General features: G+C 44.1%; 1 protein-coding gene and 1 long non-coding RNA gene across 3 annotated transcripts in view; one reads left to right on the top strand and one right to left on the bottom strand.

Moving 5' to 3' along the window:
* Nucleotides 1-9,991, bottom strand: part of ADAM17 (ADAM metallopeptidase domain 17) — a 53,031-nt gene extending 43,040 nt beyond the window's left edge. Inside the window, exon 1 of the mRNA XM_042933709.1 lies at nucleotides 9,763-9,991. Coding sequence (XP_042789643.1) covers nucleotides 9,763-9,859 — 97 coding nt within the window. The 5' untranslated portion in view covers nucleotides 9,860-9,991. The remainder of the gene's footprint in view (nucleotides 1-9,762) is intronic.
* Nucleotides 9,992-10,171: 180 nt separating this feature from the next.
* LOC122215170 lies at nucleotides 10,172-12,810 on the top strand. Of its 2 annotated transcripts, none has more exons than XR_006200280.1 (2): nucleotides 10,172-10,627; nucleotides 12,615-12,810. It is a non-coding gene; the product is annotated as an uncharacterized LOC122215170 (long non-coding RNA). The 2 variants fall into 2 exon arrangements; XR_006200279.1 differs by having other exon boundaries at nucleotides 10,172-10,728.
* The last annotated feature ends 1,636 nt before the right edge of the window (nucleotides 12,811-14,446 follow it).

Raw genomic sequence — 14,446 nt, 5'->3', positions numbered from 1 at the left:
TCTTAACGTGTATGCAGTTTAGTTTAACAGCTCACACTGTCACAAGGGTAAGTTCAGTAAAATAAGACTTTAGGAGGGGTGCCTGACTGGCTCAGTGTAGATCATGCCACTGGAGCTTGCAGTTGTGAGTTAAAGCACCATGCTGAGCATAAAGCTTACTTTAAAAAAAAAAAAAAAAAAAAGATTTTGGGAGAGACCACATTCGTATAAACTTTTATTACGGTATGTTGTTATAATTGTTCGATTTTATTATTACTGTTAATTCTTACTCTAATTTATAAATGAAACTTTACGATAGGTAAGCACCTACAGGAAAAAACAATATATCACAGGGCTTGGATAGTACTATCCATGGTTTCAGGCATCTACAGGGTGGAGGGAGGGGTGTCTTGGAATGTATCCCCCACAGATGAAGGGAACTACTATAGACAAGAATATGGCAAGCAAGCCAATGTGTGAACCTTTTTTTTTTTCTAAAAGATTTTATTTTTAAGTAATCTCTCCACCCAATATGGTGCTCAAACTCGCAACCCCAAGATCAAGAATCACATGCTCTACCAACCGAGCCAGCCAGGCACCTCGACCTTTTTGGATCCTAGGTCAAACAAACCAATGTGAAAAGATACTTGTGACAATTAGGGAAATCTGAACATGAGTTCACATTCATACTAGCTACTAATAATTTTGATATCTCAAAAAGTATCATGTTACGCAATGAGCTAATTTCTAAATTAAAGGCATTTCTGGCTTGTCAGCTTAGAATTGCTAAGATGAAGGTGACCAACTCAAACTGACCACTGTTAACCAGGGCTATATCAATTCCTTAACAATTCATGTGTAGTACGAAAGAGCAACAAATGTATTAATGGCCTGAACAAACCGAAAGTAAATCTTTTACAGAAAAATTACATATTCCAAATTAAAGAGCAAAAAACAGGTAATATCCCCATCACTGCTGCCCTCAACAGACACAGCAGAATGATCAATCCACTGGACATGAGGAAGTAGAAGTGATATGACCAAACTAATCCCTGAAAAAAAAAACAACCAACGTTAATTATTTTACTAGACTGACTTGGAACCCAAGAAAAGCAAAGATGCACTGCCCCAAAAACAAAACATGCACAAAAACATTTTTATTTGGTATAGAGCAAGAGTAAACACTATAAAGTATATGATACCCATGTAAGTCACTTTTCATCATCAGCTCTGCTGCCTCTTCCAAAATCAGGAGGATTTTTGGAAGACTATTTTGGTGACTGAAGTCTGTAGAAATTGTCTAAAAATATTGGAGCTGATGTTTTCCTTTTCTCTCAACAAATACCACTACAGAAGCAATGGTGTTCAAAATCATTCCACTGGACTTAGAATGTCCTTAAAATATAACACCAGGAGCTTAAAATACAAGTATATTGTTACTGAGGTTAAATATGCCCACAAAACCACTTTGAAAAGAATTGATCCAAAACTCGTCCCTCTTCCCCTAAATATCCTCAGTTGGTTGAGTCACCAATTCATTAATTCCCTCTTATGTGCCAGGCCCTAGTCTAAGTACTGATATCGCATTAAATAAAGCAAAGTCCTTGTCTACTGAAGTACTCATTTTAGTGTGGGAGAGACAGACAATGCACAAAAATGTCAGTACTGTGGACGTTAAAGCAGGATAGCAAAGACAGGCAGTAGGCAGGACCAGTTTAAGAAGAGGGGTCAAAGAAGGAAAGATGCTTCACTGTTACATAATATTTAGGCAAACCTGAAGAAAACAAGAGGTAAGCATGCTGTTATATGATAAAAGTAAATTTTTTTTTAAGTGGTGCCATGCCCAACATGGAGCTCAAATTCACAACCCTGACATCAAGAGTCACAAGCTCTAACGTCTGAACCAGCCAGAGGCCCTGAAAGTAAATTTCATCAAAATCCATTCAAGGCTCTAACTCAAGATAAGATTAAATAAAGTGGCAGCAAAGTTCACATTTTTGGGTACCATTGATTTTCCATCAATAAAATTTCCTTTAAAATTTAATCAACAGAAAAGCTGTTTCAAAAGGCATCAATCACTTTTATGCCAATGGATGGTTGTTGATTTGGCATTATTAAGTATAACACTTAGCAGTACCAATGAGAAACCTTCAAGAAGCTACCATTTATTCAAAAACGTTTTTTTACTTTTTTTTTTTTTTTTAAGTAGGCTCCACACCCAACGTGGGGCTCAAACTCACGACCCTAAGATTAAGAATCACACGCTCTACTGACTGAACCAGCCAAGTGTCCCTATTCAACAATTTTTGAGTGTGTACTTCCTACAAGACACTTTGCTGGATATTTTATTACATTATCCACACAACATACCTAGCATAGTATCCCCATTTACAGATGAAGAAACAGACTCAAGGAGAATAATATCATAGGACTAATGCAGCACAGAACCAAGATTTGAACTTGGGCTTGTCTGGCTGAAAACCCCACGCTTCACTGATGTCATATTTGTGAAACTCCTTAAAAATATCCTAGCTCGGGGCGCCTGGGTGGCTCAGTCGGTTAAGCGTCCGACTTCAGCTCAGGTCACGATCTCGCGGTCCGTGAGTTCGAGCCCCTTGTCGGGCTCTGGGCTGATGGCTCAGAGCCTGGAGCCTGCTTCCGGTTCTGTGTCTCCCTCTCTCTCTGCCCCTCCCCCGTTCATGCTCTGTCTCTCTCTGTCTCGAAAATAAATAAACTTAATAAAAAAAAAAAATATCCTAGCTCTTCTTGGACCTTCTACTTCTTGACCTCCTACTTTCTGATGTGTCAACCAAACATGACCTTGCCTCTCTCTGAATTCTGTAGCCCTTTGTTTACAACTCTTTTTTCCAGTACTTCTGTGTTATATTTGTCTTATCTCACGGATTGTAAAACAGCTGAAAGGGAGCTGGGTTTTATTACTCACAGTGTCCTTACTTCACAACACCCAGCATAGAACCTTGCAAAAAACAGCATTGCTGTGTGCACCAATTGCACAAATCCTCAATGCCAAGATGCTGATACAATCCTTTATAGCTCTTCAACTTCCTTGGTACAGGTTGGTACATGAACTCAGTTTCATTCAAGATCATAATCACTCCTACTGGCTGCAAACCTTAACCTCAATACTATAGTGTCATTGTCAATAAGATAGGCCAGTTGTTCTCAAAGTGTGGTCCCTACACCAGCAGCGCCACCTAGGAACTTGTTAGAAAGGCCAGTTTTCAGGCCTCTTCTCAGTCCTACTCAGACCGAAATCCTGGGGTTGAGGCCCAGCAATCTGTGTTTAACATGCCTTCCAGGTGATGCTGATGCAATCAGGTCTGAGAACCCCTGAACTAGGCTCAAGGAAGTAGCTCAAAGTGAAGACAAAGCTTTAGGCACAAAGACGGTCCTTGTTCAGCCTTCCATTATTTTTAAGAACAAAAATCAGAAACAAGGTACATTAATAAACTGAGAAAAAGAGACATTATAGCACTTCAAAATGACAAAAAAATCTGCAATCATTAAAAACGCTGGGAACAATAGGTTTTTAAGAACATGGGAAATACACTATAAGTAAACAAGATTAAGAAAACAAGGATAAATAAACAAGAGTAGATTAAAAAAAAACTATTCATATTGCATGATCTTAACTATGTATAAAAATAGGCCTAGAAAAAAGAAAGAGCACGATAGTAACATCACTGGTTATCTTTAGGTATATTTTCCATAACAAGCACCTTTAAAATGTAGCTTGCTAAAGTACTTGGAAATGCCTAAGTAATGTGTTTCAACTGTAATGTGCCATATTATAATTACTAGATATCTCCCACTGGATCCCCTGGCACCACTCCCCTCATCCGACAGAGTAAACGCTCGCCCCTCATCCAACAGAGATCCTGCTCTCAGTACCGCCTGCACCAGCAAGGAGTCTCTCAGATACTTGGCATTCCGCCGTACCTCACCTCCGAAATTCCAAACACACTGGTCATCTCAACTTTCAATTGCTTTTTCAACAGAATTTGAAATAATTCCCAAGAGTTTATCTTTTATCCATATCCAAATCTCGGAATAAACTTAAATAGAATCCATTTAATTATCTTTCTTAGCACTCCACCAAGGCTGCCCAGCACTCTCTACAATGAGGACATCTTCCTTGCTTTCTAAGTCCTTTCAGCAGTCCCGTAAACAACTGAGCTTTTTTCTCAATTTAGCTGGCTACAAACACAAAATTAGAAAACAACAGACACAATTCAAAAGGTCAGACTAGAGTACTACTTTATTTAGGTATTGCCTACCATCCCTCCCTGCTCTTCTCTGCCACATGCTATGGTTTCCCTCACTTGGCCTCTTCTGTCTAGTTGTCCTTACTCTTTCTGTCCTTACTGCTCTCCCACCCCCACTGCTCCTTTCCTGCATACACAGTCTGCACAGTTTTCCTCCCTCCTACCAGACCCCACCTACTCATTTATTCAACATTTGTTGAAAATATCCCACCTTCCAGGCACTAGGGATATAATAGAAATAGATATATGATAGAATTATAACACTGGAGAGAAGACCACCATACAAAAAAAAATTATAAAGTATGTCAGGTACCCAGGGAGAGGAAGTTGCAAGAAGTCATGGAAGGACAGAGCAGGATGACTCCTGCCTGGCAAGCCAAGGATGCTTTCCTGGGGAATGGTACTGAAGCCAAGACCAAAAGGGCGAGTCCACCAGGGAAAGAAAGGACAGGGTTCTAAGTAGAAGGCCTAACATATACGTTGAGGTCCACGGGAAACAGAGCAGAATACTCAAAGAAATGAAAGTAACTCACTGAGGCTAGAGTACAGAACGACACAAGAGGTGTGAGACTGGAGGCAGGCAGAATTCGGTCAAGGAAGGCCATGGAACTAAATTAAGGATTTGGACTCTAGATAAGGCAACAGCTGTAAGAAATTTCAATGTGACTGCAGTGTGGAAAGTGGGCTAAAGGGGAACAAGACCGGAGTCTGGGAAATTGGCTAGTAAGCAGACAAGCCATCCAGGCAGAGATCATGAAAATACCCCCAGGTTCCTGGCATGGGTACCTGGGTAGATAGTGGCACCACATTCACGGAGATATTAAAAAAAAACAAACAAACAAACAAACAAAACACGAGTAGGAGCAGGTTTGGGGGAAGAGACGATGGGGGACAGCTGGATGCTGAAAGATTCTGGAGTTCCATACTATATCTTGTTTCTTATACAGTTTGCAATTACGCTGTTCCTTTACGTAAGACTTTTCTGCATTTAGTCATCATACATTTGCAGTTGTCAGTGATAAGTCACATAGTGATTTCAGGCAGAGAAAGCAAATCTGTTTTATACAATTTTCAACACCGACATGAGCAGTAAAAAGCAGCTGATACTTCATTCCTTCTACATGTTGTCAAAGGAGGAGGAGAAAACTGGAGCTTCAGGCTTGCAGTAAACTGGCTTTCTCCATGTAGGTGTGAAGTGGCCTACAGATCTGATAAACCGTCCATTCCATCCTTCTTTTACACCCAAACTGTTTCATCTCTGGGATCTGCTTTTATGGCCACTGACTGATACAAACTATATCCATATTTCTTTCATCTAGCCCAGAGCCAACACTTCTATGATAAAACCAATTTTTAAACAATCAGGTGTTGTATGAGAAGAGTCTGGGAACATTTGTGGACTTTTACTTAATTTTTCTTTTTACAATAAATTGCGTAACTTGCAAGTATAATGCAGAACCACTGTAGCCCTCGGCCTACTCACCACTGCTCTGCTGGGTGGAGTACAGAGTTCCCCAAAGTGACACATGAGTGTCATGCTCCTACTTCTAATGTCAGACGTGAAAAGGAAAAAGGCAGGACTGCTGTATTTAGTCTGCTTGTGCAGAAGACACAGGAGACCTGACCACTCTTCAGGACTCCCCAAAACCCAAATTATGCAGGATAAGGGAGTGGCCTGGCCAGGTTACTGTGAAATGGGCTCTGGATGTGGGTAAATCCCTCGCTGGGGCTAAAGGATGAGAAAAAGGAGAGCGGTGCTCTCTGCCGGGCAGTGGACCCCAGAGCCTGGGAACTAAAAACTTAATTTCATGGGTATACACCAGTTAGGGGTGATGGAGGATGAGCTGTCTCAATAATTCCTTATCAAGAACTCTTCACCAGGGCCAAGATTCTCCAGCAAGACCAGCCACATGGCAACTTTAAGCCCAAATAAAAGTTAGCACAACCCAAGGGAACCTGTAAGGAAACCGAGATCCGTCCATACAGCTCTGTAGCTGAAAGGGATGCAAATCCAAAATAGGCAGTGAACTACTTCCACACCTTCCAGCACCTCTGCCTATTCCTAACCACTGTACCCAATACTTTCTTCTCATCAAACAAATAGATGGTAAGTAATTCTGAACTTATATTTGAAGTGCCTGTGAACAGGAGACAGAAATATCAAGTGGGCAGTTGGATACAGGAGTGTGGAGCTTCGGACAAGTCTAAGTCAGAGATACAGATTTACTAGTTATTAGAATATGTAAGTGAAAGGAGGGCAGCAGATGAGACTTGTCAAAGTTGACAACCCATGTGGGAGGGGAGGGGAGGGGAGGGGAGGGGAGGGGAGGGGAGGGGAGGGGAGGGAAGAAAGAAAAGAAAAGAAAAGAAAAGAAAAGAAAAGAAAAGAAAAGAAAAGAAAAGAAAAGAAACGTGTGGGAGGGAGATACCACTCTCCTTGGTTAATTTTAGGACTAAGTTAAGGTATATAAAAAAAAGCATTTGATTTCACTTCCCTACCTCAGTAAAATCTATTCTCTACTCTGGTCCCTCCTTCCCTCTATCAGTCTTTTTTCAGACTTTCTTTAAATTATACTTCTAACTGAAAACACCATCTCTCACAAGTACAAATTGGTAAAGAACCCAAAAATCAACCACCCTTGGCCTCAGAGGACACCTACACTTACTGTTCTGGAAAACTCTGCAAAGGCCAAAGGGATTTCTCTCAATGAAATACAGTTTATCTCTTTGACTAGTTCAAAGCAGACTGGCATTAAATCTCTCTTGGAGCAGTTAGGGTGGTTAAGTGTTTCGGTTTCAAAGGAATGCAGCCTGTAAGCAAAATTAACATCAGAAGAGGAAGCCAGATGTCAAACCATTGAGCAAAATGGTGGCCAATAATGAGAAACGAGCACTGCAACGTGGAGAATCCCCACACCAATAACCTCAAGGTAAATTTCAAAACGTTTCTGATACAAACTTTCATCCCTCATCTATGACCTATATTTTTTTCCCTCCACCCACTACATCCTCTTTTATTATAAGTAACACAAAAGGAAAACACTTTTGAAATCAGAGTGAGACTTATACACCCCAGCCGCAACTTCAACAAGATATCATCGTGACTAAGTTCACATGACTCATAATTTTCCTGAATTATGCAATTCATAACAGTTCAATCGAAATCATCTTGGGTGTCCCACGGAGTACTTCAAAAGCCAGGATTCTAGTATGTATTTCTATCCTTCAAAAACTGTTGCCAAATCCCAATGACTCCTGATCTTGGGGTTGTGAGTTCAAGCATCATGTCGGGGGTAGAATTTACTTAAGAAAAGTAATACTGAGGTTACAGTAGCATTTATAGAATAAGTAGGCTACCAAAAACCATGCTCTTTAACTATAAAACTATTCTTTGATCTTGAGCAGTTAAGCAACCAATCACATCCTAAGCCATCGAACACACACACACACACACACACACACACACAGTCATTCTTCAAAAGAAAGAATACCCACAAGGCATACATTTATCACTGTGACAACGGGACAACTCACTACACCTTCCTTAGATTCATCTTTTCCTGTTTTATTTTAAAAACTAAAACATGATCTCTCAGATTCCTTGCCACTCTACAGCCTCTAAGTGCCCCCGCCAGGAGTGTCCTTATTTTCTCTCTTCATCTACCTAAAGTCTGGGCTCTGACTATCACCTCCCTCAGGGAGCTTCCATAACCTTCCCAGGCCAGGTCGGGTGCCTCCTCGTGGTAACAATACTTGCCATGAGGCACTTGTATCAGTCTCCTCCATGTTGCTTTGGAACTGTCCGTTTGGACCTCTCTACACGACTAACGCGAAAGCTTCGTCAAGATGAACACTGTTCATCTTCCTATTGCCAGCGCCACACGTAATACTTGCGTACGCTACGTGCTCTTCTAACATCTGGCGAATACACGGATAAGTCTACGCATTTTTCTGGCACTGGTGGTAGCCACATCACAAATACAAAGCACACCGTCCAACACACACACACACACACACACACACACCTCTACGATCTGTAAATGTTGTAGAGGGTTCATCTAGAGAGTAAGGTTCTCCTCCACTCTGTGCGCACCCTTAGGATTCACATGCTACTGACTTTCCAGCTGTGAACACGAGCGTGTTAATAAAAGTGAAACAGCCGTGTTACACTGGTGAAAATATAATGTTAATGTCTCAAAACACCCGTTCTTTTTATCAACATTTATCCTTACGAAGGAGATCCTTACCCTATCCCTCCATCCTGACCATCCCTCCCTCAAAGTTCCCCTTCAGTCTGAACTGACTTATCACATCTCGGCCCTTCCTAACGAGCTCCCTTGTCGTTCATTAAACTACTCACCTGTAATCCATTGCAATTTGAGATAACCACAAAGCAGCTGTTCCAGTGAGGACACTCAACACCTTTAATACCCTCAGTCAATTACAATTTCTTCCCCTTAAATAAAAGAATTGCCAGGCAAACTAATGTGAAGGGTTTAATTAGCTATAAAGAAAGCCCACGTGGTGTCTCAATCTTCACAACACCATATATGGAATCATGGTGGTATTTGGGGACCAATACAACTATGAAAAAATCAACCCTGCACACTGGGAAAATATACTAGGCTTCATATGTAATTACTAATTAAACTGTCTTACATGTCAACTTTGGGAAGGTAAAAGACCCTAGGACATTGTAACTTTACACGAACTTCACATCTCTGAATATACGTCCATCCTGAAAATCCAGCCTCTGTAGAAAATCTAAATAAGAACTCTCTACTTTCTGGGCTCAAAACTGATCAAAGTGGTCGTCTCTGAGAACTTCTTTGTCTTAAAATGGCAAGGAAGGCTTTCACGCAGCATCAAAAAGTCCACTTGGTAGGTTTAAGCGCCTCCTCCCAGCACCTCCAATAAGCTACAATTTAAATAAGTACCTGCTTAAAAGTTCGCAAAACACAAGTTCAAGATTGAGCTCTCCGGTCTCCGCCTTCCAACCAGATTACTACTTAAGTACCTCCTACAGCAGAAATTCTAGTTCATTTTGGAGAGCCAGGGAGAGCTGTGGGGCTCTGGGCCCTTCCCATCCTCCACCAAGTCCCGGTTTTCGTAGGAACCCCTTAGTAGGACAGGGACCTGCACCACATCTCCCTCCCCAAACACGAGCCAACACCCCCCCCCCCCGCCCCGTGCTTCCCTCTTTCCCGAACTACTCCCCAAACACAAACTCAGGAGGCCGACCCCTCCCCGGGCCTCAGTCACCACAGGGGGCCCTTCCAGTATCCCTTTCCCATTCAGAAAGTCAAGCCGGTCCTCCTACTTTCCCTAAACTCCGAGGGCCACACCCCCTTCCTGCACTGAAAACTTAGGGACGCGCCACCGTCCTCCAACACCCCGCCCCCAAACACCTGAAAGATCCTGCTCCCCTGCTCTTCCCCGAAAGCAGCGCGCTGCAGGCGCCCGGCGCCTGTCTAAGCCAACTCTCCCGGGTCTTTACCGAGTCGCTGCGGGGAGCCGAAGCCCGGCCCGTCCGGAGGTCGCGGCGCCAGCACGAAAGGAACCACGCTGGTCAGGAAGAGGAGACACTGCCTCATGTTCCCGGCCCGGCCACCGGCTCCAGCTCTCTGGGCAGCCTTCGCCTGACGGGGGGGGCGCTCAGGACACCGCTCACATTGGGAGAGAAGGGAATCCGCCCGGCCCGGCCCCTCAAGACTCTGACTCCTCCCGCGCCGCCTACCGGAAGACTCTAGACCTCGGCTCCAGGTCCCCGGAAGTGCAGGAAGCGCTCGGAGAGGGCGGCTCAACCCGCTTCCGGCCGCCTCCGGCCCCCGCACCGCCCACAGCCGGAAGCCTGGCCCTGCGCGGCATGCCGGGAGGCCTTCGCTGGCCCCGCCCCGTGCCGGCGCCCCGCCCCCTCAGCGCCCGTCCGCCCTCCCGCTCCGTCTCCCCAGGGGCGCGGCCGGCGCCTACACGGCCCGACTCGACCCATCCGGGCCTCGCCTCTGTCCTCGGGTGACCGCCGCGAGGGAGGCGGGAGCTCGTGACTAGGCCCTCAGAGGCGCGTCGGGCCGCCTCCGTCGTCTGAGTCCCACGTCTGGTTAGGATCCCCGTTACGCTTTTCACTCCACGGCTGTAGAAAGCGCCCTGCGGCCCAGGGCCTACCGCGAGGGGCGCCTGGGCTGGGACGCCGGTTGGAGGCGGCCCAGCTTCTGACCCGGGAGAATCTCTGTCCACGCGCCAGGGTCCTGGGAGACCAGCCTCCCGGACGCAAGTGGGGTGTCCAGGCGGGCCGTCCGCGCCTAACGTGCGGCCACCGGCGGCGTCCCTCGTGATCAACAAGGCTTGGTGGCGGGAAATGAAAGGTAGCCTTCTGGACGCGAGTTTTCTCGTTGGCCCCGCTGTAGGTAGAGGGTCTGCAAGCTTTTACGGAAACTGGAATCCTAGCCCTAACTCCTCCACATCTGTGAGTACAGAAGCTAGAATCTTCCAGCCAACTTTCTAAAAAGTCAGTCCTGCTTGGTTCGTTTAGCTTAGATTGGAGAGTTCCCAAAGCAGTTTGTATCTTGTGTTGCAATCCTTCGCATAATTTTAGTAGTTGGGTGTTTATAGTATTGAAGAAAACATTCTAATAACATTTGATGCGTATTGCTATTTTGGTTCAACTAAAATTTATACAAGTAGGACATAACACATTTCCCACTTGAGAGTGAGTGGAACAGCCTTTTCTCCATTATGAAGTGATAACTTGTTGGGAATAGAATATAGCCTTGCTTGGTGAACTTTCAAGGCTGGCTCCTACTAAAATACACAAACGATGGTTTAAATTTAGGTTCATTGTGGTAGGGCCTTAGTAAAATCTCAGCATCTTTTCCAACCGTTGTTATCCATAGTTACTGGCTTTGTGCATTTTTGGTTTACCTCCCAACTGGTTCATCTGAGGTAGGCCTTCATTAAATAGAAACACTGATGGCGTGCCTAGTCAAAGGTAGGCAGAATTTTGCCTCTGCAAATTGTACCCGACTTAAGAAAAAATTGTATCTTGGGTGGCCGTCACTTGAGCATCCGACTTCGGCTAGGGTCATGGTCTCACGAGTCAAGAGTTCGAGTTGTGCATCGGGGCTCTCTGCTGTCAGAGCAGAGCCCACTTTGGATCTTCTGCCTCCCTCTCTCTCTCTGCCCTTCCCCTGCTTGTGTGCACTCTCCCAAAATAAAAATAAAACATTTTTTAAAAATAAAAAAATTGTTTCCCAAAAAAATGTGACCATTGTGTACGATTTTTTTTTTTTTCCTGAACACCTAGGCACCATACTCTCCAGCTTATAAACTTTATTTAGATCTTCACTTATATTCTTTCGGTGTCTTCCACGGCTCTACACTTGCTCATAGAAAACACTTAAGCTATCTGTTTCATAAATGCCATTTTTAATTTTTTTAGTGTTTATTTATTTTTGAAAGAGAGAGAGACACAGAGTGCAACCAGGGGAGGGGCAGAGAGAGAGGGAGACAAAGAATTCGAAGCAGGCTCCAGGCTCCAAGCTGTCGGCACAGAGCCCGATGCGGGACTCAAACCCATAAACCGCAAGATCATGACCTGAGCCGAAGTCAGATGCTTAAACAACTGAGCCACCCGGGCAGCCCTTTTTTTTAGGTAGGTTCCATGTCCAGTGTGGGGCTTGAACTCACAATCCAGGAGTCTTCTGCTTTACCAGCTATGCCTGCCCAGTGGCCCGGTAAAAGTGAAGCTCCTGGTCTACTTTTTTTTTCATATCCATAAGTCCTAGATTTTCAGGAATTCGAAGCAGTCTCTCCCGTTTACAAATCAGGACCCAAATTCCAATTTGATGTTTGTCTTTCATTTCTCATTGTCCATAAGATAAATAAATAAGTAAAATAAGATGAATGAGCACCACGTGGGGGAGGTAAAGAGTCAGAGGAACATAAGAGGGACATACTGGATAGGAAAACTAGGAGTCTGAGCCAGTTGTCTCCAAGCTTTTATTCTCTTATCCCAAAAAGAATTGATCAGGATGAAAGGATGAAATTTCCAGCATGATATAAACAACTTTTAAAATTGAATTTGGTAAAAGTCCTTCTTTCAGATTTACCCAATGGGATATAAATATCAGAGATCTGGTAGCTTCCATGGCCACTGGCCTCTCAGTAGCCCCCAGTGATCCCTGCTTCCTGATACGCACACTCTTGTATAGCCAACCCCCTTCAACACTGGGCCCAGAGTTGGTCTGTGTGACCAACAGCATACAGCAGAAGTGATGGTATTTCACTGCCAAGATTGTGAGAGACTGCGTCTTGCATCTGATGCGCTCACTTGGCTTGCTCACTCTCTCTTAGGTCAGACTTGCTGAAGGTCCCCTTGGAAGTGAATTCTCCAGCCCTCGGCGAGCTATGAGGTGACCACAGTCCCTCAGCCCGACAGCTTGACAGCAACCTCTGGAGACCCTGAGGCAGAAACGCTGAACTAAGCCATTCCCTGATTCCTGACCCTCAGACACTTGGGGAGAGAATAAACGTTGCTTTAAGCTCCTAAGGTAGGGGTCATTTGTTACACAGCCACTATTATCCACTTAAAAAAACTACAGCCAGGGGCGCCGGGCCGGCTCAGTCTAGAGAGCACGTGACTCTTGATCTCAGGGTCATGAGTTCAAGCCCCACATTGGGCATAGGGCCTGCTTTTAAAAAATACAGGAGCAGGTTGACTAGTATGATAGGAGACAATAGGTTTCACTAGGCAGAGAGGGAAAGATTAGAGCCTGAGGTCCCTGGGGGGGGAGGGGGGGGAACACCCATTTTGGAATAATGCTGGGTGTGTCTGAACACAGCAAACCCCCTCAAGTTTCCTCTTAAGACTGTAAGACCCCACCTACTCCCCCTCAGGGTTCCCCTCAGGAGTTTGACAAAAGACCTAAGTGAGGCCATGGGCCACCCCTCATTCAATGGACACGAGCCAATCAGGAATGGACAAGCCAACACCCAGAGCTATCCGCCCAATAGGGTTAGGACCTGGGGAGGAACGAGGGGGAAGGGGAGGTGGGCGCTGACCAGAACCTTATAAAACAAGGACCCTTGTCTAGAGTCACAGGCATTCGCTTTCACAAGTCCCCTCTCTGTAAAGAGAGCTTTCCTACTAGTCTCCCTTTCTAATCTTATATTCTAATAAACTTTTGCCCGCTGCTCATTCTGTGTCCACCTCTCCATTCTTCCAAGCGGCGAGACAACGAATCCTAGGGATTGTGGTAAAAAAATCCTGCAACACTAGGTTCCTTTCCTTAACACCAGAAGTGGTTCCTTTAATTTAGAATTCAATAAAGATAAGTAAAAGATACTTGAGATTCACTGATCTGCTATAAACTGAATTGTTTATAATTTATATACTTAATGCAAGTGAACTTGAGAATAAAATATAAAAAGTAATGGGGAGTCTGGGTGGCTCAGTCAGTTGGGCGTCTGACTTCAACTCAGGTCATGATCTCACTCATGATCTCACTGTTCGTGAGTTCGAGCCCCGCATCGGGCTCTGTGCTGGCAGCTTGGAGCCTGGAGCCTGCTTCGGATTCTGTGTCTCTCTCTATCTCTGTCCCTCCCTCCCTCATGCTCTCTCTGTCAAAAATAACCATTAAAAAAAAAAAATGTTAAAATATAAAAAGTAAAATACTTACAAATACTAAATGCATATAGCCACATCTGGTTCTGGAGTTAACTACCAAATCCACACAAGTGTTGGTAAGATCTTTTGTCTAGATGATCAGAGAGATAGCTGTTTGGTTCTAAATGAGTTGTTTGGTTTTTTTTTTTGTTTTTTTTTTTTTTTTACTTCTTCTGTCATCCTAGCTCTATTTCTCTTATTAGCCACTCTCTGTCCTAATCCCACCAGTACTTATAGATGAATAGTGCCTTCCTCACTCCATTTCTAAAATGCTAATTATTCCTACATCTGTACGCTTTTTTTTTTTTTTTGCCAGTGAACAAGTCTCTGTAAAGCTAGCACTTACTTCAAGAAACGTGAATCAATTCACAAATCTCCATCAGATAACAAACGCCATTCCTGGAACACGACTATATACAAAGTTATACACCAAGAATTCTAGATTCCAAGATTTCAGTTCAGAAATTTTAACCCATTGCAGGGTCTTTTAGAAAGAAACATGAAAAATATACCACGCATG

This window comes from Panthera leo, chromosome A3 (assembly GCF_018350215.1).
Source record: "Panthera leo isolate Ple1 chromosome A3, P.leo_Ple1_pat1.1, whole genome shotgun sequence".
In the NCBI taxonomy this organism is placed as follows: Eukaryota; Metazoa; Chordata; class Mammalia; order Carnivora; family Felidae; genus Panthera; species Panthera leo.
Note: the sequence above shows the minus strand (reverse complement) of the source record. Positions and strands in the feature narration are given on the sequence as shown.